This window comes from Athene cunicularia (genome assembly GCF_003259725.1).
Source record: "Athene cunicularia isolate RWA chromosome 4 unlocalized genomic scaffold, athCun1 chr4_part3, whole genome shotgun sequence".
In the NCBI taxonomy this organism is placed as follows: Eukaryota; Metazoa; Chordata; class Aves; order Strigiformes; family Strigidae; genus Athene; species Athene cunicularia.
In genome coordinates this window covers 9,076,237-9,099,538 of record NW_020799100.1, presented here as the reverse complement: position 1 = coordinate 9,099,538, position 23,302 = coordinate 9,076,237, and the positions used below count along the sequence as shown (strand labels likewise).

The following is a 23,302-nucleotide window of genomic DNA, read 5'->3' as shown; positions in this document are numbered from 1 at the left end:
TCCAGTTTCTACTAAAATCTAGTTGCCTTTGACAGCTGGACAGGCTGGCTTTTCCTTGGTTCATTTTGAGCCTCTGTGTTCTTGTAGACCTATTGTGATGAGATGGCAAATTTTCCCTGCCTCAGCTCCGCTTGCTGTTTTTCTTTGAATGGAGGACTGGATAAAGGTGGAAGCTGATGTTACACATTGACTTCAGCAGCAAAGATAGCTTAAGAAATGCTGTTCTTGGCTACATGTTGCAAACTCAGGTTGCAACTTGCTGTCCCCATTGTCCCACAAATGAGCTCTTTGTGGGACAAAAGATTTTTTTTTAGTCCACTCCATAATTTTGCTTCTTTCCCACGTTGCCCCACTAGGAGTTTCTTGGCATAATGAAAGTGACCATGAGGTGCAACCTGAATGTGAGAGAAAGGCACAAGACACAATCCTGGCTGCTGAAGCCATTGCAGCTCCGAGTTAACCTCAGTACTGGTGGAGGCTGGTTTCCTCTGGAGGGAGGGACTGACACTTCCCCAGAAGCCACGTTCCCCACTTGTAAAGATTAGACATTTGTCACAATGTATTTAGAGTCACTGACCAAATGGGGCATCCTACTAGCATACACTATCTAAACATGCAAGAGGAGAGTGCAAGGCAGTATTTAAATGTGTAAGAGAGCTCCTGCCCAGGGAGATTATGGTCTGAAGAAGGTGTTAGTTCTGATGAAGAACTGAGATGCAGAAAAGCAGCCTGGCTTGTTTGTCCAGAGTCTATAGGTGAGACAAAGATGGAAGTCAGAACTCTGAGCTTTCTTGTTCAAGTGCTTGTTCAGATAGATCCCTTGCTGAGCCTTTTCTGGGTCTAGTTAGTGGTTTGGTGGTACTTGCATCTTTCAGTTTTTTTTATTCTAAGTGGACTTTGGACCTGCTTCTAGTCAGCAGCTGATTTCATGTGAATTAAGTGACCTTTGCCAGGTATGGTCAGGGTCAGAAGTACAAGTGGAAATAAACCCATCAAATACAAATATAGCATGGATTAGACATGGTCAGTAAAGGCAGAAATGCAGATATAGATTGAAACTAGAACTTGAGAGATTCAACATTTAGTTGAAGCTGTAGAGCTGATACAGAGAAATGATTACTTGTTTTGAGATTTATTTACTTTACTTACTTATAGCAAGTTATAGTACTTTTTAAAATATTGCTAAGAATCCTGCTTGCCCAGACGGTTCTGTGGAATTTTACCAAAGACTACTGTGTTCATCAAAACACAGCAGTTCACTGTGAAAACCTACCAAGGATTACAATGTTCAGCAAAATATTACACTTTTGGCCATGAGTATCAGGTGGCTCTAACTAGTTGTAATTTTGCTAATGAGTGAAGATAGCCATATAGGAATGATAGAAGTTCTGTTGGTCCTCTTAGATAAGATAGAAAGTAAACCGTCTGAAAAACACTCTTGTTATTCAAGAAATTGGCCAAGAGAATCTGCGCATGCTCCGGGGAAAAAACAAAGTGAGAAAGACTACGAGCCTTCCTCCCAAAGACCCCCAAAGAGGACCACCAGGAGGCAATGCGCGGGTGCAAAAATGACATAAACTGTTGACATCAGCCTTTCTAACTAACCCAGCCTTACTCATGCATATGTATGTTTGTGTTATGTAACCCAATGAATATGGATATCCACACTCTATAAGTTTTTGGTAAAATGTGTGGTGGGGGTGCAAACTTTGTGGAGAAATCCCCTTGCACCCCAGATGGAGTAAACATACCTGCTTTATAACTATTCGAGTTGTAGAGTCTTTTTTTCTGCGAATCAGAGCTCCTCCCTTCTGAGCTCCTAGTATGCTCAGGCTGTTAGGCAGGGCACAGCCCCCCTTGCATTGTGGTCGGAGGGCCCATCAAAGGGTGGATTTATGCCCTTGTCCTGTGCTGGGCTACTTGTCTGAAATTTATTCTTGCCTCAGATTAAACACTAGAAAAAGCTGAATAGGATTTTGTTTTTCTCAGTGGGGTTTCATTGCAAATGTTCTTGGGCTGTGTGAGATATTCCAAAATGTGTTTCCAAGCTTTTTGTATCCTGTCATGCCCTGGGAAATCTTTTCCAAAGTCTTGTCCAGGAGTGTTTAAAGAAATCATAGGAGGGACTCCACCCTGGAGCTGTACGGAGCCTGGTGTGTACTGGGATGGAGGGGTTTATAGGAAGTATATTGAAAATCTCCACCCAGTGTGTGCGTGTTCTAGTTTGCCTGGAAAACTGAAATTCATATAGTCCAATACTGAAGCTCTTGGTAACCTGTGGCATTGTTTTCTATGGCTGTTGTCCTAACAGCATGGCTAATTACATCCTATATTACAAAACTTATTCTTGGGGTTCTGTTTTATTTGCTTGTTCATCCTGTGTGTCAAACTAGGACTGGTGTGATCCCATAAATTCTTTATGAGCATCGTGTGGTTTTGAAGGTGGTTTGGTACTCACACATTTCTTGCACTTTTTCAACAGAACAGGAGGTGCTTCTCTCTCTTGGGGTAGCCACCTGTGGAAGAGCCACAGAAAGGAAACTCTTCCAGAGAGTTCATTTTGCCATGATGGACTAGGTTTTGAGGCAGAGGAAGATCGTTTTTAATGCATAAAGTAGCAGGAAGTTCATGCATTTGAAACTTTAACACCATATATAATGAACTCTGCAAGGTGTTAAGTCCACTTAATTCCTATTGAAGTAATAGTAAATCCCATGGAACATGAAAGCTGGTCACAGTAGCATGATCTCAAATTTGTGACAGCAGAGCTAACAACCAAAATAATTGACTGCAGCCCACAGAGACCGTTTTTGGAATAACTGTTAGCAGTTACACTTTCAAAATGGCCCCAATCCAGCTTTCCCAATTCTTCTTGCAAGACTTCTGCCCACAGTTCATTATACTTGAAAACTTACTGGTGCGCACTGACAAAGGGTAACTTTTTCTGAAAGCTCAGTGTGCCTTTTTTAGTATTGTCATAAGGAGCTGCTGTTAGAGGGTTGAAGGATTAGCGCTCATCTTGAGCTTAAGAGTTTCACTATGAAACCTCTAAGGCAAACTTTATCTTTGCTGAGACCATCCCTTCTTTAGGAGCTGAATAATTGCCTTGTGCTTCTATCAAATTGGTAGCATAGTAATGTGTAATGCACTTGTAGCCAGAGTAGTTCAGTGTGATACAAGACATGGCCTTAAATGGCAAATATGCTTATTGTAACTTAAGGTCAAAGGTCTACAGTCAGTCCATCTATTGCTAAGAGCAGGATAGAAGCAATAAATAAATGCCTTGGCTGGTTTGGTGGAACGATAGAAATTGTGACACCTCTGGAGCACACTGGCATGATGACAAGTGCGCATCATCCTGCAGGGCTTTGGCTTCACAGTGCAGAAAGGGCATCTTGCACTGACCTGGCACTGCACTAAAATGCTGTCATTAGCACCATTGCTGTCATGCCCATAGTGTGGTGTTCAGCAGCAGATTGGATCTTGTCAGGATGATGCTTCTCACTCTTAGAAAAGCTTCCCACCCCCAATGCATGAGTGTTTCTCTTTGGGGCTCCCATTTGGTGTTTTGTTTGGAAGTAATGACATGGCTGTTCATCATATCTTCTCATGGCTTACAGTTGGGTTACTGCACATGTACACAGCTGCTTGCTGTCTAAAGACGTGTTCCTGAAAATATTTGTGCACAGATTTTAATGCTTTGGGCTGGGGAGCAATATACTTCTTGGAGTTGTTTCTTTTGCTTTTGACAGAATCTCATAACCATTTCCTCCCCTTCTGCTATGCATGTCTTCTGCAACCATTCTGTGTCTATCCGTTATATTTCTTTGATTGGCATAGTTGTACACCTTGACTTCTCATTACAGGCTTAGCTTAGATAAATGTAGCAGAGAAACCAAGACACCACTCCTCTTTCTGTGGTAGCACTATTCCCCATATGATGTTTTTTTGTGATCTTCTGGCCACAGTACACATATTCAAAGCTGGAAAGGTCACAGGTCTTCAGACCATGCTTGCCCAATGCTTCTACCACCTCATGGTAAGGTTTGGGTAAAACTCAGCTGTGGGAAATGAAATAGCACATGTTCCTGGGTGGCAAAGGGTAAAGGGGTGTGCCTCACTGAGGAATGATAATTTTCCACTTATTTGAGGGCCATAAGCTGAGTTTGGGAAGGCATCAGGTTGAAGTTATTTCAAAATTAAATTAAAGCTTCAGGTTACATCTTTAGGTCATAGAAGAAGGAAAGAAAAGCTCCTCTTCCCTGCAGCTATACTGCTGTAACTGCAGAAATGATGCTGAGCTGCTATCCTGAACTGCTATTCTGAAGTGTCACTCCAAGCAAATTTCTGTCCAGTTTTAGAATTCAATAAAATATTTGCTAGGATTTGGGTTAAATGAAACAAAGTGAGAAACGGCAGATTACATTTTCCACTTGTGCCTGTGAGCATAATTTCAAAGGCCAGTATATATATATATGCACAACTACCTAATACCACTTTTATGGAAACAAAGCCTAGAAGAGTATTGCCTTCATTCAGTATTGCCCTCAGTGTACGCTGTTGTAAATACACTAGACAGCTATGGTGTGCAGTGAAGAATTTCAAATGATTCAGCTGAAACTAAGAGTAATAGTGTTCTACCAAAAAGACCAATAATCTCTTCTGCTTACTTTAAAACGTGGAACTTATTAATGGAAAATATGCTCCAACACCTCACATGTTTATAGAACACTGCAAATATATACTTTCCTTCATTGTGGCAACTTCTATACCAAAGTATTACATAAACACAGATGCAAGCCTTGCAACACTTCAGTTGCAGATACTGCTACTTCTGTTTTTCAGGTAGGGAAGGTGAGGTGCAGGTGAGGTCAGGAGCTTCCACAGGGAGGCCTGGGACAGGGATGAGAACAGTATTCAAATCACTTATTCTTAGTGTTGGATTTAAACATAGAAATCTCCTTTCTCAAAGGATAATGCTACAGTTCTGTTGAGCACACTTATAAAGGCTCTGCCACCCAGGGATTATGGGTTTGGGAGGGCTCTGCTTTTTAGGAGGGCTAATTCCCTGTGAGCATTTCAAACTCCCCTTACTGCACTTCACACTCAGTTGTGAAACTGGAGAGAAGTGTGGGCCCCCTCCACACCAGGTGTTGCTTGGCTGAAGCAGATGAATAAACCACAACTTATCACTTATTAATCAGAGAGATTTAAAGTATTCAGTGCTTCTGGAAAGCAATCAGTATCTCCAATGGGAATTCTTTAGAATGTATGGTACTCTGTGGGGTATCTTTATGATTCTGTTGAGTCATATTCAAGAAATGTGAGGAATTAAGGAGCTTCAGCTATGGATACTACATGGTCAGTTTACTGAGGGGTTTTGCTGACAGCATTCATGCCTCAAATATAGATTTTTATTATTTGTTCAAGCCAACAGAACCTCCTTGTAGGATTATTGTGTTAGTTTAGGGTACAGTTGTTGATCAAACGGTCAACTGACTCTGTTCATCATGAACCTTGTTACCTCCCTTCTCCCTTCTGTATTTCTGTTCCATTTTGAGTGGGGAAAAAATAATATCTGCTTCTTGTTGATAAATTATTTTGGTCATTTTGTGCAACTGGGGAGATGGAGAAAAACTGCAGTTGGTGATGTAAGCGCCATGAATACACATCACTTTCTGGCAAACTGGGTACAAAGTCGAGGTTAAAGAAAAAGTTAGCGTCCTGCATATTTTCTATAGCTACTTGTGACATCAAACAGCAGTAATAAAGACATAAATACAACACAGACCATTGTTTTAAGTCTATTAGATTATTGTGTACCTGTTAGTGGTCTCACCATATGTTCTATAGAGGGATCATCTCAGTGCGTCTATCAAAAATGCTATTTAGTCAGCAGAAGGATGACTATATGAATACTATGCTGGATATGTTACGTGCCTGGACCATGAAATTCTGTGGAAATTAGTGGGCTGTTTGGAAATTGGTATTTACACTTTTGTCAACTGGATGTGAAATCCTGCCCTAGAGATCTGTAACGGAAAGCCAGACTCCGATGCTAGGTAGGCTTCTCAAAGATGTCCAAGCCCTAGAGTTTGCGGTAGGGAACAGATAAGGAAAAGCAGCCAGTCTGTTTATATGACTAAGGATTTTTTTCTTGCTCAAAATAGTTAAGTCTGTATTTTGATTTCAGACCTATCATAATATTTGAAGAACTTCATTCTGTAAGATCACCCCAATAAGACACTGAAAGAAACTCCTTAAGGTACCCATGTTATGCCTTCAGTTCCTATTAAAATTTTATCTAATGCTAAGACAAAAGCTTCTTCCTCTAGCAATGACTGACTTTTTTTTTTCAGTGCATCCTCAAGTGCTCAGCATCCTGAGTCATTTCAGACTAGACAGCTACATTCCCTTAGGGATACTGTTTTACAGTCTCATCTAGTAATAACTCTTCTAGCATCCATCAGATTTGCAGGCCCAAAAGAAGATCCTACAAATACTTTAAGGTGCTTTTAAAACCTTAGATAGGATCCTGTAAATTACAGACAAGGCTTGAAACTAATTTTGGATGAGAGAGGGAAAGGCTTTTTTTGTGAATTACTAACAAGACTATGTAACAGTTCTCTACCATGTCTAAATTTGGATTTAATATATTTTTGTTTGGTACCAGCTATATAAATGCAAGCAGTGGTATTTGGTGTAGTGTTTTATCTCAGCTGCCACTAGGTCTGTCCTCTAATAAAACAGTGACACTATAATGAAGTATATTTGTTATGCCTGGTAGATTTATCAAAGCTGCTTTTGGTAGAAACTATTCAGTACCACATTTTCATTATTTTTCCAGGCATGACACAAAAGGTACTTTGGATGAATGTTGATATCCTCATGGCAGGGGATGACTGACTGACATAGTAGCTAGGTCTGTAAAGATGCAGAGGAAGCTTGCAAATTTACAAAATATTTTAGGGGATTAAATGAATTTGGTGTTTAGGAGCTTTTAGACAGCTTAGCTGCATCTTCAGGTACCTAAATACCTTTATAACGCTCAACCTTTTTTAATCCCTGATTCATGTGACTGAATGGTGGTGTGTATTTGCTGATGAAAGCTATGGCTGACTTACTTCGGGAAAATATTAGTCATATTTTAAATAAGCATAAATCTAAAATTAAAATAAGACAAAATGTTTTAATAACAAGCTGTCATGGAAGTGCTAATGAAAACAATTATTATTTACATGATTAATGGGGGGAAATGTATAGTGTCTGGCTTTCAGCAGCCTTATGGTAATAGCTGTTAGAATTAGACTGGTGTTCATTTCTTTCAAAAGGGGAGAGTTATGTCTGTTCATCTGACAACTTCTTCAAGAAGGTGGAATACACCAAGAATGTCAATCCCAACTGGTCTGTCAATGTGAAGACATCTGCCAACCAGAAAGCACCTCAGTCTCTGGCCAGCAGCAACAGTGCCCAGGCAAAGGAGAACAAAGATTTTGTGCGTCCCAAGCTGGTAACCATCATCCGCAGTGGGGTGAAGCCCCGGAAGGCAGTACGTGTGCTCTTGAACAAGAAGACTGCTCATTCGTTTGAGCAAGTTCTCACCGATATCACTGAAGCTATAAAACTGGAGACGGGAGTGGTCAAAAAGCTGTATACCTTGGATGGGAAACAGGTAGGTGATTTTTACAGATGTTATGTCTTTTCTTTCTCTTGAGGCTTTGCTGACTCAGAACAATTTTTGAAGCCTAAAATTAACCTGAGATGATCACTGCCATCTGTTCTCTTAGAAGTTGGACTTCTCATGCCAGTGGTTAAGTTACTAAATTTTCACTGATATTAATATCAAGTAAAGAATGTAGCCAACCGTCTGAGTGAAACAGATGCTCCATCCTGCACGCCAGCGTGCAGTGCGTGTCTTCCAGACTAGCTAAATAAATAACATGGGGGGGTTCGGCTCACAGCCACCAATTGATCTGGCTCTGAAGTAATTGCAAGAACTCTTGAGATTTGGATTCACTAAGTGAAAATGTGTTGCTTGACTTTCCTTGCCCTCAGATGAAGGCTTGCTAAGATAAAGTGATTGATCCAAGCATCCTCTTCTGGCTAGCTCAGTAACTATCAGGCAGAGCATGGAACTGTATTGCATTTTCTTGACAAACTGCATGACGAGATAACATGTAGAAGGATTTGGGTCAAAAATATTTAGTGGGTCATCATAATGTGCTTCATGTCTACATTTTCCTGGAACTGAAGGAAACATCTGTCTCTTGTTAGCAGCTATGCAGCAATAAAGCATTTCATATTGCTGTATCTATGAAAACACTTAAAGGAATGTGGAGGGTAACTCTGGGGACTGGGAAGAGCTAGATTCTTCAAAGGCAATTCTAAGCTTGATTTAACAGTTCTATGTCTTCTGTAACTGAGGGATGATCTTATTTTTGTCACTATTTTTTTTGCTCCAGATTCTGGAGTGAGGCAGCACAGCTCTTGTGTGGGGGTTGGATGCTGGATATTCTAGGTATTGATGCTATTGCTTTAAATTAAAACTTTTTTCCGATCTCTGGAGAAAATTATTCAAATACTGGCTCTTGAAATAACATGCCAAACCTAGACAGTTCATCCAGCTAACATGGAGATTTTACATATGAAAATGTTCATCCTTCTAACCCCAAACATAGGCTCATAAAGTGTCCTGCACAGTCCGGGTGCAGTGTCTGACAGCTGAAAGTAGCACTCTAACCTGCCTGATATTCTTGCTTTGTCCCAACCTCGGTATCCTGCACATTAGTTAGTGCCTGCTTCAAGCATCAGATAAACCCAAATCTCAACTGCCTGTCAAAGCTTTTCTTTCCACTTGTCTCAACCCAGCACTTTTTTTTCATAAGATGTGTAGTTTATGCATGAGTGGGTGACTTTCTAGCTAGACTGTCCATAGATATAGTAGCATGCTGTACATAAGCAGTGATACAGGGAGTGATGTACTGGAAACCTTGGAAGTGGCTGAGGGAAGAGAAAGGAGAAAGTCAAATGATCTGTCCTGACTGAGGAAATCGTGCATGGGCACAGGACCATGTGTTTTGAATCACAGCGGCTTTATAAAGGGTTTAATGATGGATCTGGCCTGAAAGCAGTTGCCTACTCATGCTGTCAGGGTCCTGTTGCTCTCAGTCATGAATAGTTAATCTGAACCTGTAAATTGCCTCAGTTCTTTGAGAACAGACAGCATTTTGGAGGTGAGCTGTTGCTTTGGATGACACGCAGAAATAGGGATGCCCCATGAGCTTTCATCAAACTGTTTTCTTCATCTTTTAGCTAGTTACAGGAGTAAGTGGTGTTTCCACTTCTAACTAGAGAGCAAGACTAAATCAGACCATAAATCGAACTGAGCTTGTGGCCTTGTGACTGGACCAGCCTGTGAAATTGTGTTAATTCTCAAGTGGTGATTTGGGAAATGCTGCTTGCTCTCCAGTTACAGATCATCTAGAGTAGTGCTGCTGTTGGGTAGACTGCAATCTGTTGCTGGAGTGGCTGCCTTGCATGGAGCTACAGCTGAGCAAGGGGCACAAAAATCTATGTAATTTAGCAATTTCTACCATAAACTGTTGTCCATAGCAGAGACCACACCATACATGACTCCTCTTGAATCAAAAAATAAAAGGCCTTGTTTTCGTGTCAGGCTCTGATAGCTGTATAGTCACTGGTGCCTTAATTCAGCACTGTTTTGACTGGGGCAAGCTGACAACTTCACAATTAGTTTTTGTTGCAGAAATGTGATTTCAGTAAATTTAGTCTGAGTAAAGATATCGCATTTAACTTGTTCTGCTGGCTTTATAATTCACCATTTTATGAACTGTGATATTTCATTGTGTGTTAGATAAACCACAGGGAGTTTTACTATATGCGAATGTACATGCGTATTGCAGTTATTGAAAAGAGTGAGATTTTGTGATTTGACGGTAATGGAATGTTTGATATTTGTTTGCAGTGCAGAAGCACTGAAGCTTCCTGACGTCACCAAGGCTTTGTTTTTATTGGAAGGCTTCCTTCAGTGTTTGTATTTTAAATCTAATTTGATTTGAAATTTTCCACCTATGTGTGTTCTTAGTGTTGAAGCTAGAGCTAGAAGTGGTGTGGGTACAGTGTTTGCTGTTAGGGTTTCCATGACATAGTGCTCCATAAAATCAGATGTCCTATCATGATATTAGAAATTCTTGCATGTCTGATTCTGCCATTGGAAAGAGATTCTTAAATGCCTAATTCTGACAAACAGTACTTTATTTTCAGGAGAAAATATTCACGCAAAGGCGCAAGCTGCTCAAAGCTGAAATACTGACAAGAATCCTGACAGTCTGTCTCTTTGAGTGTCATCGGAGGCACATTACCCCCTCTGTTGCGAAATGATAAAATTTACAAAAGGAACGTACAAAGGATAATCATCCTTCCTCAGTCCATGAGCTGTAACTTAATGAGGGGATATGATTATTTTATTTATAGGCATTTCCATGGTGCTCATCAGCAGAGTAATCAAGATGCTTTAGAAGTACAGACAGTAGTGGCAATGATAGTGGTGTGTAAATAATTACATTTCTATGCACTGCAGACCTGCTGCATTTGGAGTGAGAAAGCAGTTAATTGAGAGATAGATGGGATGTGTTTGAATAAATGTAACACTCAAAACAACAGTGAGGTTAGGGTTTTTTAAGGAAATTTTGTGCCTTTTCTTGGATTGTCTGTAGAAATATGGTCCTTTGAAACTGTGAAATTAGCATCTTGTGTTTAAGTAGTTTATTTAACTTGGTCTTGCACATATTTCTAATGCCTTGTGCCTTGTCTGTCTGTACTCAAGTTTCTTTCCTCTTTGGAGCAAATATTCACCTCTTGATGGACACCCCAGAACTCAAAAGGGGTTTCAAATTGTTCACCAAAAAGGAGTCATGACAGAGAATCACAACAGATTTAAATTTTGAACTTTCATGACCATATAAGAAATGATATAGGTCAAATAATTCAGTGCATTAAAGACACAATAGAGTGGATCAAATTCAGTACTTGGTTTCATGACTACAACTGCTGTTGTGTGGAGTAGTGTCATATATGTTATTAATACATACATATGCAGGATTTAATTTGGTCTGATCTGTGGATCATGTTGGAAAACAGTTGTTTTGGTAGATTCTTTCTCTTTTTTTAAAACAATTATATCCAGTGTCTCAAATAAGTCTGGATTCCTGGGAGGATTGGCTACTTTATAAACACATGATGGCAGTTTCTGCCTCATGTCATTAATAAACTAAATTAGAACACAGAATTTGAGACTGTGGATGAAGTTGCATTCAGATATTTTTGATTGCAATAGTCTGAACTAGACTTTGCAAAGGTTGTATAGATTTACTGTCCTATTTGTGCTTGTGCTTCTTTCTCACCATGGTGTACAATAAGTAGGTGCTTTTCTGGAAAAGAGGAAGCTATTTCATCACTGTCAGCCCAGTTCCCATCTTCTGTTTTCTGCACCTTGCTTTGCAAGTGGTGTCTGTGTGCATTCATTCCTGCTTTTAAGAAGTGTCCTGGAAAAGCTAATGTCTTCTGTATGTGCTGAACTTCTTTTCCTGTGCTATCATGTATTTCAAAGTGTGTGAGTTGTTCAGCAAGTATATGAAGAGATGTAGTAACAAAAATCAGTCTTTTTTTTTTTTTTTTTTTTTTTTTGGCTGAGTGGGTGATACTGTGGATTGACCAGAAAATCATCAGGTATGTTCAGTTGTTGTTTATCATTAAGATATTTTCTGTGGTATGGTATTCCTTCTGCCTTTTCCCCATTTAGTTCTTAAATACCCTATTCTGTGACCTAGCATCACCAAATAAGCAGAATAAAGTGCTGTTCAGAGGGGGGAGGACTGGTATGCTTCAGTTCCACATAAATATAGATATTCTGGTCAACAAGCAGTGAACTCAATGTGGTTTTAGCCAAAATAACATGTAAAGACCTCTTTGGGACTTTAAAATATTCAAGCACAGGGAGAAGTCACATACGTGCTATTCATTGGCTTTTACCTAGCCCAGATAAAGTACTTCTGTTCCATCTGAGTGTTAGTGGTCTCATCAGAAGAAATTATATACATTTTCATATGTCAGGATATTTGTGACTGTCCTCCTGAAAGAATTTCTAGTCTTAATAAAATGGTTCCCTCTAGCACTCTTTGCTTTGATGAGGATTTCATGTGACGGATGATAAGTGAAGTTCATCCTTCTGTTTGCAAAGCTGACGCCAGCCCACCTCTCCTGTCCAGAGGAGAAGTTGCTATTTTATTTTAGATGACTTGCATTGAGGAAGGGCGGCAGCCACAAAGGGAGACGCAGAATGACTAATCTCACAACAGGTTAAAGGTTGGGACTTTGGGATCAAAGCCAACAAAGTAGTTGATAAAGCAGCTCTTAGTACTGTACTACTAGTAAAAAGCTACCTTAGATGCATCCATACAAGTTGCACTGGAGAAACCAACAAACTTTGGAGCTGCTGCACTGATTTTAAGATGGTATTTGGAAACAAACTATAGAAATTTCATTGCTCAAGTGTCAATGCTAACAGCAGACCAAGCTCTGCCAGAATAGTGTAGCTTTATTGATTATATTAATGCGATTGTATCAATATGACATAGAACAACCAAAATAGACAAATACCTCCAATGGCTGTAATCTGTAATTGATGCTCAAGAAGCAGCTGAATACCTCTGTGACATACCTAGTAACATCTGCACTGCTGAAAGATCAGAGGGAAAATATTCCCTCTAGAGCCCTGGAGATAGTTAACTTACACCCTGAGGCAGGAGGTTCAATGTTACAAAGCAAGCAAATTGGTTTGCATTATTACACATGTCAAGGGGTAGGATGTCAGAAACTCCTCATCCTTCTGAGACTTCATAATGACTGCCCTTTTGGATGCTGAAAAACTGCATTGAAGTAACCCCAGAACAAAACATTTTAATGCACTCATGTAAAGCTGGGATCTAGCCCCAAAGCAAATGGGAGGGAAGAGCAGGACATGAGTGCAAGTGTGTTTTATATCCTGCCTCCTGCAAAAGGCTCTACAGAAGCCAGTGGTAATAAAGGGGGGGGCGAGTCCCATTTTTCCTTCCTGCTGCATAAAGCTGTAACAATAAAACTGTATCTGTTTTGCATCTTTTTCTTAGCGCATCATGTTAACTGCTGAGATGTGGCAGACCTTGCATAAATCTCCCATTTTGATACCAAGAGGTCAGATCTGGATCGCAAACACTAGCAGAGGAATTGTGCAGGCGTAGCCGCCTCCCCCAGTAGGTTGCTCAGGGTGAGAATTAACTCCCAACTTCACCTCTTCTCATTGCTTTTGCAGACTACTCAGATTTAGGGTGTTTGCATGAGATTATTGCTCTCTAGCAACCATGTGTCATACAAGGAAGGGTAGTAATAATGTATGGGCTGTAGAACTTCTGAACCCAAGTCACTTACAGTGCCAGACAACACAGCCTAGTTCTCTATCTTTAGGGAGCTCTTAGCCTAAGCTGGAAATTCAGCATTGCCCGATTCGTGCAATGACTAGACATTAACACAGACAAAACCAATTAGTCCTCAGGTATCCCTTAAGGATTTTATCATTCGCTAGAATGAATAAGCCAAGCTTCCATGAATGTGTATCTAAGTACTTATGATTAAATATTCAGAAGACAGATTTCTGAGATGTTATTCAGAAACCTTATGCTTATTAATTTCTGTTTACTTAGATCTATGGGCCACAGAATCTGGGTGAAAAGGGGCATATTTGGAACACTGAATCCTAGTTCTTATTAAAGCAGAAGCAGTCTGATCTCAGCAGCTAAAGTCTTGATCAAGTCTCTTCTCATGTGAGCACTGAGACTGACCTGGTTGCCATCAATGCAGTCTCCAGTCAGCTCCCCGAGGCATGTACGGAGCAAGGGAAGACAGTGGAGGAGACTATCATCTTGCAAACTCTGATGGATGTTTTGTTTGACCTCTAGCAGGGTTTGGTGCTGTGTATTCATTGGCATTTTGTTGTTATGCAAATACTGGCTAAAGCTGTGGTGAAACTCTTGTCCTTTTAAGGCAGCGAGGTGCCAAGTCTAGAAGCAGGGTCCAGAGTTGCACTGTTGCTTGCTGAAAATTGTTTGATTTTGTAGAAACACAAGCTTTGATAGTAACCATGTACTGACCAAGATCCACGTGAACACCTGCTACTTGTGTCACAGATGGCAGGCTGTCAGAATTATTGAAAGATGAAGTCACATCTGACCTGGTGACCTAGGAGTACGTGGCCCCTATTACTGAGTCCTGGTGCTATTCACACCCCAAGAGAGACGTATGCTAAAAATTCAATCCTCACTAGCATCTTCATTTTGGCAGTTCTTTCTGTCATACAGAGTGACATGTTCCCTTTTCACTCTGATTCCCAGGAGAAAAGGGGATTATTCACTGTCATGCCAGAGGGTTTATCTAGGAATAAATGCTCTGAAAATGAGCAACGGAAATTAGGCTGAATATCAGGAGCTAAGACAGGCCAAGAAAGCCTTGTAGTTTTTTTCCATTGCTAGTTTGTATTGTCACATGAAAGTTTCTGGTTCCTTTTTAGTGCTCAAGTAGAAATCCCAGCAGTGTGAATAGGAGTCCCTCCTGCTCTGAGAGGAAGCAGGTTACACTGAATGTATTCTGAGCAAGTGTCTACCTAATGCATGGACTCTAGTAAACATTTATTTTGATCACATAGAATAAGCAAATACATGCATTATTCCCTGTTTGTAATGGGAAAATGTCTTTCTTATTCTGGTGAGGCAAGGTCCTTAGGTTGTGAGCGGCATCATGTGTAGTCTGTTTGCTCATATCTCCCTACCTGCAGTAGCTCACCATGTGTGTGAATACTCCCCTGAGTTCATCTAGTGCGAGGCACCTTGAGAATCTGATGGCAGTTGGTACCATATTCCACATCTTGTTGCAAGTTCCACCTCTTCTTGTCTGCCTGAAACCCTTCCCCTTCCCTTTCCCCTTCAAAAGGCTGTTTTCACTCAGTAGCAGATAAGTTACAACACAGCTCATATTTACACTTTTCTTTAGGAAGAGCCTGCACTAGATGCGGGTAAAGGCATACAGCCTAGTAACAGAGGCTGGTAAGAAATAGTACAATAAAGCTATCATTCAACACAATAGTATTTCCTTCTTTCTTGTCCCTGAAACTTCACATGGAACTGAACCAGTGATTATTCTTTTTTGTATGTAGTATGTGCATCTTGATGGAGCTTATGTATTGAGGAAATGAATCCATGTTGCAAAGGGCCCAGACTGAGCATGAGAGAGAGGTTGTCAAAAGCCTCCTCATCTTGTCTTTTGAACATGATGCCAGTGTCATTGAGAGATCTCTGTATGGGACAGTAGGGAACAAGTGATAGCTTTGCTCAAGTGCAGAGGATAGCAGTGCCCATCCACTCTCAGGTCTGCCGGGGATGATAAAAGATACTGTCAACGAATTGACTGTAATAAAAGTATGTCTAAAGGAGTTGAGGAGAAAAAAAGTTGGATCCAATCCGTCCAGATTTTCAGAATTGGCTAAGGCAGGCCTGCATATGTGGGGAAGTGCAAAGACAAGCCATGAAAGCTGAGGGTTATTTCAGCTTGTGTTCAGGGGTTCTCAGGCTGCAGCAAATCGATTAGCATACAGAGCTGAAATTGCAGACCTGTTCCTGGAGATTTGCTTAGCTCTGAATTCAAACCGAATAGAGAAAAATAAGCAAGGCTAATTACCAGAGCATTCACTGCTCCAAGCCATAAGGCACACCCTCTCCCCTGTGAACATACAGTCAGTCTTTTCTGAATAGACATAGCTCTTGTTTCCTGGTTAACAGCAAGCAGGGTGTGTATGAGTATATGCATGTGTATCTATCTGTATAAGTACATTTTACTGAGTGTAGCAGAACACAGCTCTGCAGCTTAACTTGCTGTCTAAGCAATCTAAACTCTCCTTTTAGTTAAAGGATCCCAGGGACTATTGTGCTCTAACAATGATATCGTTGAATGATGTTACTTTTTTTTTTCCCTTAGTCTAATAAACCAAAGGCATTTTACTGGAGTCTTTAACTGTACTTTGAAAATGTTTGCTTACTTTAAAATTATTCTTTGAGATAAATGCAAACCTCATTGTCATTAACAGGTTTTAAATTATCTATGTAATTTAAAATAAATAGGAAATTTGTATGTATTGGCTCATGATGCTTTTCTCTCATTTTTTTATCTTGAAGAATACTTCAAATCAAGGATTTTTCAACTAAAGTGGGTGTGAACTATAGCCTGCTTTTTAGTCATTATTTTTTCTTTTTTTTTCCCCAAATGGGGGACTTCGCTATGAACAAAATGGACAAAAACCAGACATGGGTAAGATGAGATAATATGCACTATTCATTAGAAGGACCTTTCGGGGGGATTTTGCTTTGTCAGAATTGGTGTGAGAGATCAGTCCTTCCAGTCCTCCAGGTCTGAGGTCTGTTATCTGGAGGACAATGAACACGACAACCTTTATTGGCTCCACAGGAATAATTATGCAGCCAGTGAGCCCGCAGGGCAGCAGGGGAGAGCAGGACTCCGGGCTCATTCCTCGTGCTCCCCTGCCCTCACCATCTGCTCTGTGCTGCTTATCTGACACTCAGTCCCCTGCGGCTGCCAGGGCCCACAGCTCTGCTTCTGCTTCTGCCTTGCTGTGGATGTCACTCCCAGGTTGTGATGGACCAGTTCAAGCCACCCCATGAAACACCTAACCACACTAACTGTGCTACAGGGAGAACAGCTGATGGCTACAGATGTCTGTTTTTCTTTTGGGTATTCTAAACAGGAAAGAATAATTCGTTTAGAAAAGCATCTTGTGGTGCATGCATACTTCTGTGAAAGATGCATTTCTTCAAGTTATTGCTGTACCCTGTGCTCCTGATATAATCTCTTGTGCCCTTCCTCACTCCCTCATGCCCGTAATATTGCTGAAAGAGGAACAGAGAGGCTGGGAATAGTGAGTAATGGGTGTACCTGTTCTCCTCTGTATATCAGGTGGTGAAAATTCAGCTTCTGTCCTAGATAAATCAACTGAAATGAAAGTTAAAATTATTGGTATGGAATAATAGAACATATAAAATCATGGATAGGGAAGAGCCACTGGACATTTAGACTTTAAAAAATCATGAGTAAAGGCTCTTGCAAGAACCTATTAAGGAACCTGAAGTAGTGATAAGAAGGGAAAATACTATCACAGATGGGAAACAGGTTTAGAAGAAGAAACCAGGGTAGAAATAACTTTTTATCAGAGTAAAAATTAAGATACAAGTAGTCTTTACTGTTTTCTTGAGTGATCTTGAAGATGATGAAAAAATTATTGTAATAAAGTTGGGAGACAAGTGAGAGACAGAGATGAACAGGCAGTGTAATGGATGATCTGAAGTGCGAAGTGGCACACACTGGTAGAAATTACTCTTAAATTAAAAATTGCTATTCTGCAGAGAGGATTGGTCTTGATGAGGCAGGCTAGTAAAGAATATCTTAGCACAGAATCAAAACAACGTGCTAAAGCATATGGCATGCATTCAAACTTCAGACAGAAAGGAACAGCTTTTTAAAATACTGCTGTATTCCATTTACCCTTCCAGTTCACCTCTCCACATTCACAAATGTGTCTTGGAATATGGAAGTAAATAAGATGTTTCTCCAGTGACTGTGCTACACTACAGCCCTCTGCAACTCTCTCATATTCTCTTGAAGCAGCTAGAAGGGATGGGGTAGCTCATGCAGGTAACTCTTGTTAATGCTGTACGTTATAACTGGGACTTCAGTGAAACATGAAGTAGGTTACAAATGGTCAGAGTGTGTATGCTGTTGAGTGTTTAGTGCTAAACACACACGGCTTTCATGGCTCTCCATGGCTGCTGAGTCTTGGTATGGTTTTGTGCCTGCGAGTATGAAACTGGGAGTTTGCCCATGGCATCAAGATGACCTGGCACCCAGTAAGTTAACTTCCTTTGGTGGTCCAAGGTGTCTGGTTATGCAGAGATGTTGAGATAAGCTATAGGTGTAGCTCTACAGATGGGGAATACCCTAATTTTCTATAGGCAGGTGACATGTGTCATCCCACGGCATAGTGGAACATTTGAAATGGGTTTGTCAAAACTGTATGCAGTAATCATATTCCTTATATTAGGGGCACAAAATATAGTGCTTGTAAAAGTCTTGCTCTTAATGTGTATGCACTTGTCCATTCTTCAGTCAGGTGTATTGTATAACCATTAACTCAGGATTTGTAACTTTATCTACTTTGATATGTCTAACTTCTGCACTGTCTTTATGGCTACAAAATGGTATCATTGCAGTGGAGAGAAAAATTGTGCCCTTGACACTTCTTCCATACCACCTCAGATTTACAAGAGTCTGTGAATAATGGAAACCAGCAAAAATGCAGTGCAGCCATTTTCGCTTTACTGAGAATTTTAAACCTAGCAGATAAATTATTTGGGGGCAAATGCATTTGCAGAGTAGCAAAAATTTGTTTGAAACTTTAACCTGAGCAGCCTTCCATCGTGGAGCTCAGCTCTCCATAAAGGCAGTAAGAGGACTAAACTTCCCTTTCTCAAATGTGCACATATCAGAACCTTATCAACTGCTGGCAGGCTGCAGGATTACATGTAAATTAAGTGTGTCAAAGAGTTGAGTTAGATAGCCAACATCTAAGAATGTTATTCTTGCCTACTTGAAAGCCCTTCATAATGGATTAGAAACAAGAACTTACATCTCTTAATACCAGCTGAAAATTGAGGCATCTTTTTTGCTTCCAGTGAATTTTAATACCTTGAGAGTAAATGGTACTGGGGATTTCCTTCATTTTAGACAACCCTAGTCACAGAGAGTTGCAGAATGATGTGTATGTTTCACAGTCAAAATGAAAGCCATAAGGCTGGCTGAATTTTGTGGAAGAGTCTCAATAGTTGTTGGTGAATGTTATTTTTAGCACTGTAAAGCAACAGAGATCTTTACAGTCTTGGCATTTCTTGCAGTTTGCAAATGGAGAACAGCTTTTGAAATGTCTGCTTTTCCTTGAATTTTTATCCGTATCATAAGCAGCTTCATAAAGTTTTTGTACTGCTCTTGGCAGCAGGTAGTGATTTAGTGCCAAATAGTGCAGAACTGTTCCATTTACGCTGTTTCTGCAGAATGCTTTTTCTTCCAGAAAATAGATGCTGGAAAAAAGTGCCATCTGATCCTGACATTCATTGTTTGGGTTGTTTCCAACTGCAGGTGTGAAGCATTCAATTTAGTGTAAAAAGGGCAGTAAACAAGGAAAAATTTAGTCAGGCCAAAAGTGGATACACTGAGCACTAATTTACAGATCTTGTAATATTTAATACCAGTGAAAACCAACTTGTTTTTTCTTCTCAGCATAGCTTACCAAAGGTTTTCTCTCAAAACCAGAAGAAGGTAGTTGATACAGGAAATATGTCACAGATGAGAGGCAGTGTGCTTCAGGTATTCAGGCAGCAAGAGTGGGTCTCAGGGCTCCTGACATGAATCCTAGATTCAGCTGTAGTGTGTGACCTAGGTTAAGGCAATTAATTTCATCTTTTCAGACAGGTGTGGCTTGACACATTTAAACTCATAGAGAGGGTGAAATGAGTTTGTCAATTTGTCTTTAATGTTCCAGTTTGAAAAGTTTTCACACATCTTGGTTTTAGCAGCTTTTAGACAAAACAGATGACTCACTTGTAAGACTTATTCAGACTGCTGAGAGCTGGAGGGATGATATAGGCCAGGGATGGTATCCATCAGAGTCTCTCAACCCCCTTTTTTATTTTCAAAGGACTGCATAGATTCTGTAGGAAGAATATCTGTTACCCATTCCAGTTTTCTAACAGCTAACACTGCTATACCAATCAGTAAAACATAGAGCACCATATGAATGTTCATTTATCTCTCCATTTTTTCCCCTCCCATTTTATTCATTCCCTGCTTGTGTGCATGGGGATTTGCCTGTTTGCTTTGCTTTCCATGCCATATTGTTTCAATTATCAATCTTTTTCACCTCCACTTGACTTATATGGGGGTTTGACTTACAATTGGGACAATACAGTCATTCTGGCAGCTGTACTGTGGGCCACCTTCTGCTGCTTTTTGGACCACCAGCTAAGATTGATGAAGAATACTAAGTCTCAATAGCATTGTAACAGACTCAATCCCTCTTCTCTTCACTGCATCCACATATCGTGTACAGAATACCTGGGTTTAGTACTCCAAGGTTCTGGCTTCTAAAACAAATTAAGTGTCTGGGTTCTGCCCCCTCAGCAGGCAAGATCCATTGAGGGTGATCTTTTCTTGTATCTGGTGCCATATTTAGGCAGGAGACAAAGCGAAGATTGATTCAGTCCCAACCTTCACATGTGCTTCCTTTCCATAAGTCATGCTTTCACTTCTTTTTTGTAGCCTGGCAGCTGCAAGGGCTGGTTGCTTGGTGACGCTCTCAGCAGCACAAAGAGCTCTCAGCTGGGAGGCCAGGTCTGTCGGCCACAAACAGCTGGGATAATTTTATTTGTCTTTCTCTTGTTCCTGTTAATTGCAGGGAACTGAATCAAAGTCAACATAATAGAAAAGGGAGTACCAGCAGATACTATTTATGGCTTCTTTAACATCCACCTTTTTCTCCTTGAGGCAGGGAAGTGATAGCATGTGCCAGAAATGGCCTGTTATTTCAGAAATGCAGGAATAAAATTAAAAAGCATGATTTTCACTTCTGGTTCAGGCAAGCTCTTACCAAGTCCTGTATAAAAGCAACATGTGAGGCTAGGGTTTGGATTTATGAATCACTGTCCTGAATCCAATGTGTGACTGCCTGCCTGTTCATTCTTTGTGATAATCATATGCTGCACAGGTCATGTCTATGAAATAGCTATTAATGACTTTTTCTCTCCTCAGAAGGATACACTGTTTCTCAGATTTTGTGCAAAATAAAAACAACTAATAATTTCCAAAGGTGAAAGCATAGTGATTTAATGATCTGGGCACAGACCTTGGTTTTATGAACTCCTGGATTCTCATTTATTTTCCTATGTAGGCTATGTCATCCTAAATTATTTGGTGTTTCAGCTGATTTCTGCTTAGGGTCAGACTGGCTGGCCTGAGCCGCAAGAAGGTACAGAGGAAAAGGTGACAAGGGACACCGGTGCTGCTTGGCTTGTGCTTCTGGAGTGGCAGAACTTCTCAAGCCATCAGTGACTTGTTGGGTCCAAGTTCTACCATGTGCTGAGGATGCTGACTTAGATGCATCAAAGGATTTAAGCATGTGAATAGCTCCCTGCAAGTAATCTTGTGTGCAGGTGCTTTCAGAGTTTGGGGAGCAGTGTTAAGCAGTAAGAGAAGAAAGGCAAGGAAACTGGCCATGCCTGAAGCTGGTCTCTGCTTATTAATATTCTATTCTATTTAATAGTGACCAGCAACTAATTCCTAAATTACTGAAGCTGTAAGCTCTGCTTTTGTAGGACTTTTTTTTTCAGGTATAAATCATAATATATTAATTCTAGTCAGTTGTTAATTTTATGCTTTTGAATAGTTAAATTATTCAAGGTGCTGTGCAGTAACCAAACAAGTGAACCCTAATACTGAATATTTATGGTTCACTGATGAATGCACACTAATGTGAATTAACTGATATATTCATAGAACCACAGAATAGTTTGGGTTGGAAGGGACCTTACAGATCATCCAGTCCCACCCCCCTGCCCCGGGCAGGGACACCTTCCACCAGCTCAGGTTGCTCCAAGCCCCGTCCAACCTGGCCTTGAACCCTGCCAGGGAGGGGGCAGCCACAGCTTCTCTGGGCAACCTGTGCCAGGGCCTCACCACCCTCACAGGAAAGAATTTCTTCCTATATATGAATATACTAAAGGATCTGCTGTTAAACTCAAGACCAAAAAGTATTATTGGTTTATGCATTTTCTTTCCTGATCATAAACCCTGAGGTACCAAGAAATAAAACTAACTTTTGAGAGTTTGGGCCACTCTGTTCCTAGGGCAAAATTCAAGGAAGATTGGGGAATGTGAACTGAAATGGAAATGTACCTGCCTAACATAGTGCTAAATCTAGCATGCAGAGTTGCTGAGGGAACAACGAAGTTGGTGTGATCTGATCTGATTGTGAAAATGAGGACACTGAAATTTAGTGCCTCACATCCATGAGCACCAATAGCAGGTGTTACAGGACACACCTTTTTTTTTTATGCCCACATGCCTGCACAGGGCCTTCTTACATAAACTTTTTAAGTGAAGAAACAGCAGTCCAGGTAGTATTTATTTGTTAAAAAACATGTGCTTGAACTATAGTTTCTTTTTTGATATGAAAACATCATCACTCTAATCCAGGTACTTATGGCATAGTTTTCATCCCTGAGCTGGTGCTTTCCAGATATTTTTGTGTGCATGGTATTTACATAGATTTTGTTGATTCCAGATCTAACAGTTTTTCTCATCAATTACTTTCTAATTTACTACTTCAGATGTAAATCTATCCAGACAATAATCAGTGCAATCCTGTAGTTCATGCTTTAAGATTTAGAGTGATTGCTGGAGGGATCAAGAAGGAATTGGTCTCTCCAAGCTGCATCATGCAAAAAGATGTAAGTGCATTTGTGAAGGAGGAGCTTCCCTCATTTCTGAAACATCAGCTATTGGCCCCTCACAGAGGCTGTGCATCAGCCTGCATACACCCACCGATGAACTGATCCTCTGTGTCAAATCCTTATGTAAATGCAACAGCCTAATCCCCTTGCCCTAATAGGAATTTCACACCTTAATCCTCCCTGTGTTCAGGGGCAAAGGCATTCTTACTAGGCAGTTTGACGAATGCATCCTATTTTGAGAAAAATCACTGTATATAACTTTGTGGTAATAGGGAAACTTTAGTCTTCAATTTGTATGGAAAACTGAAGCATGTGACTAATAAAAGTGAGGGATTTATGTTCCTAAATTGTCAGTGGATTCAGAGAATTTGCCACACCAAATGTGACCATTAGCCTACCAAGTCCTTAATTTTGCCCCTGGCTGGCTCTTTTGCTTTAGCTGGCAATGATCCCTGGGCGATACAGGACTCTATAGGAGTGAGAGGAAAAGGATTCTCTCCTCACCCCTGCAGTGATCCAGGTTATGCCTTGCAGTTTATTAACACACTTATTGTGTGCTGGGCTTCCACTGCTCAAGCTGGAAGAAGTGTCAAGCAGTGCATGTGTCATTCTGAATAAACCTGTGATTT

At 40.5% G+C, this 23,302-nt stretch overlaps 1 protein-coding gene across 4 annotated transcripts in view; it reads left to right on the top strand.

Moving 5' to 3' along the window:
• Positions 1-23,302, top strand: part of DCX (doublecortin) — an 85,915-nt gene that overhangs the window by 5,274 nt on the left and 57,339 nt on the right. For all 4 annotated transcript variants that reach the window (XM_026848492.1, XM_026848491.1, XM_026848490.1 and 1 more), the window contains exon 3: positions 7,332-7,672. In XM_026848492.1, coding sequence (XP_026704293.1) covers positions 7,332-7,672 — 341 coding nt within the window. The remainder of the gene's footprint in view (positions 1-7,331; positions 7,673-23,302) is intronic.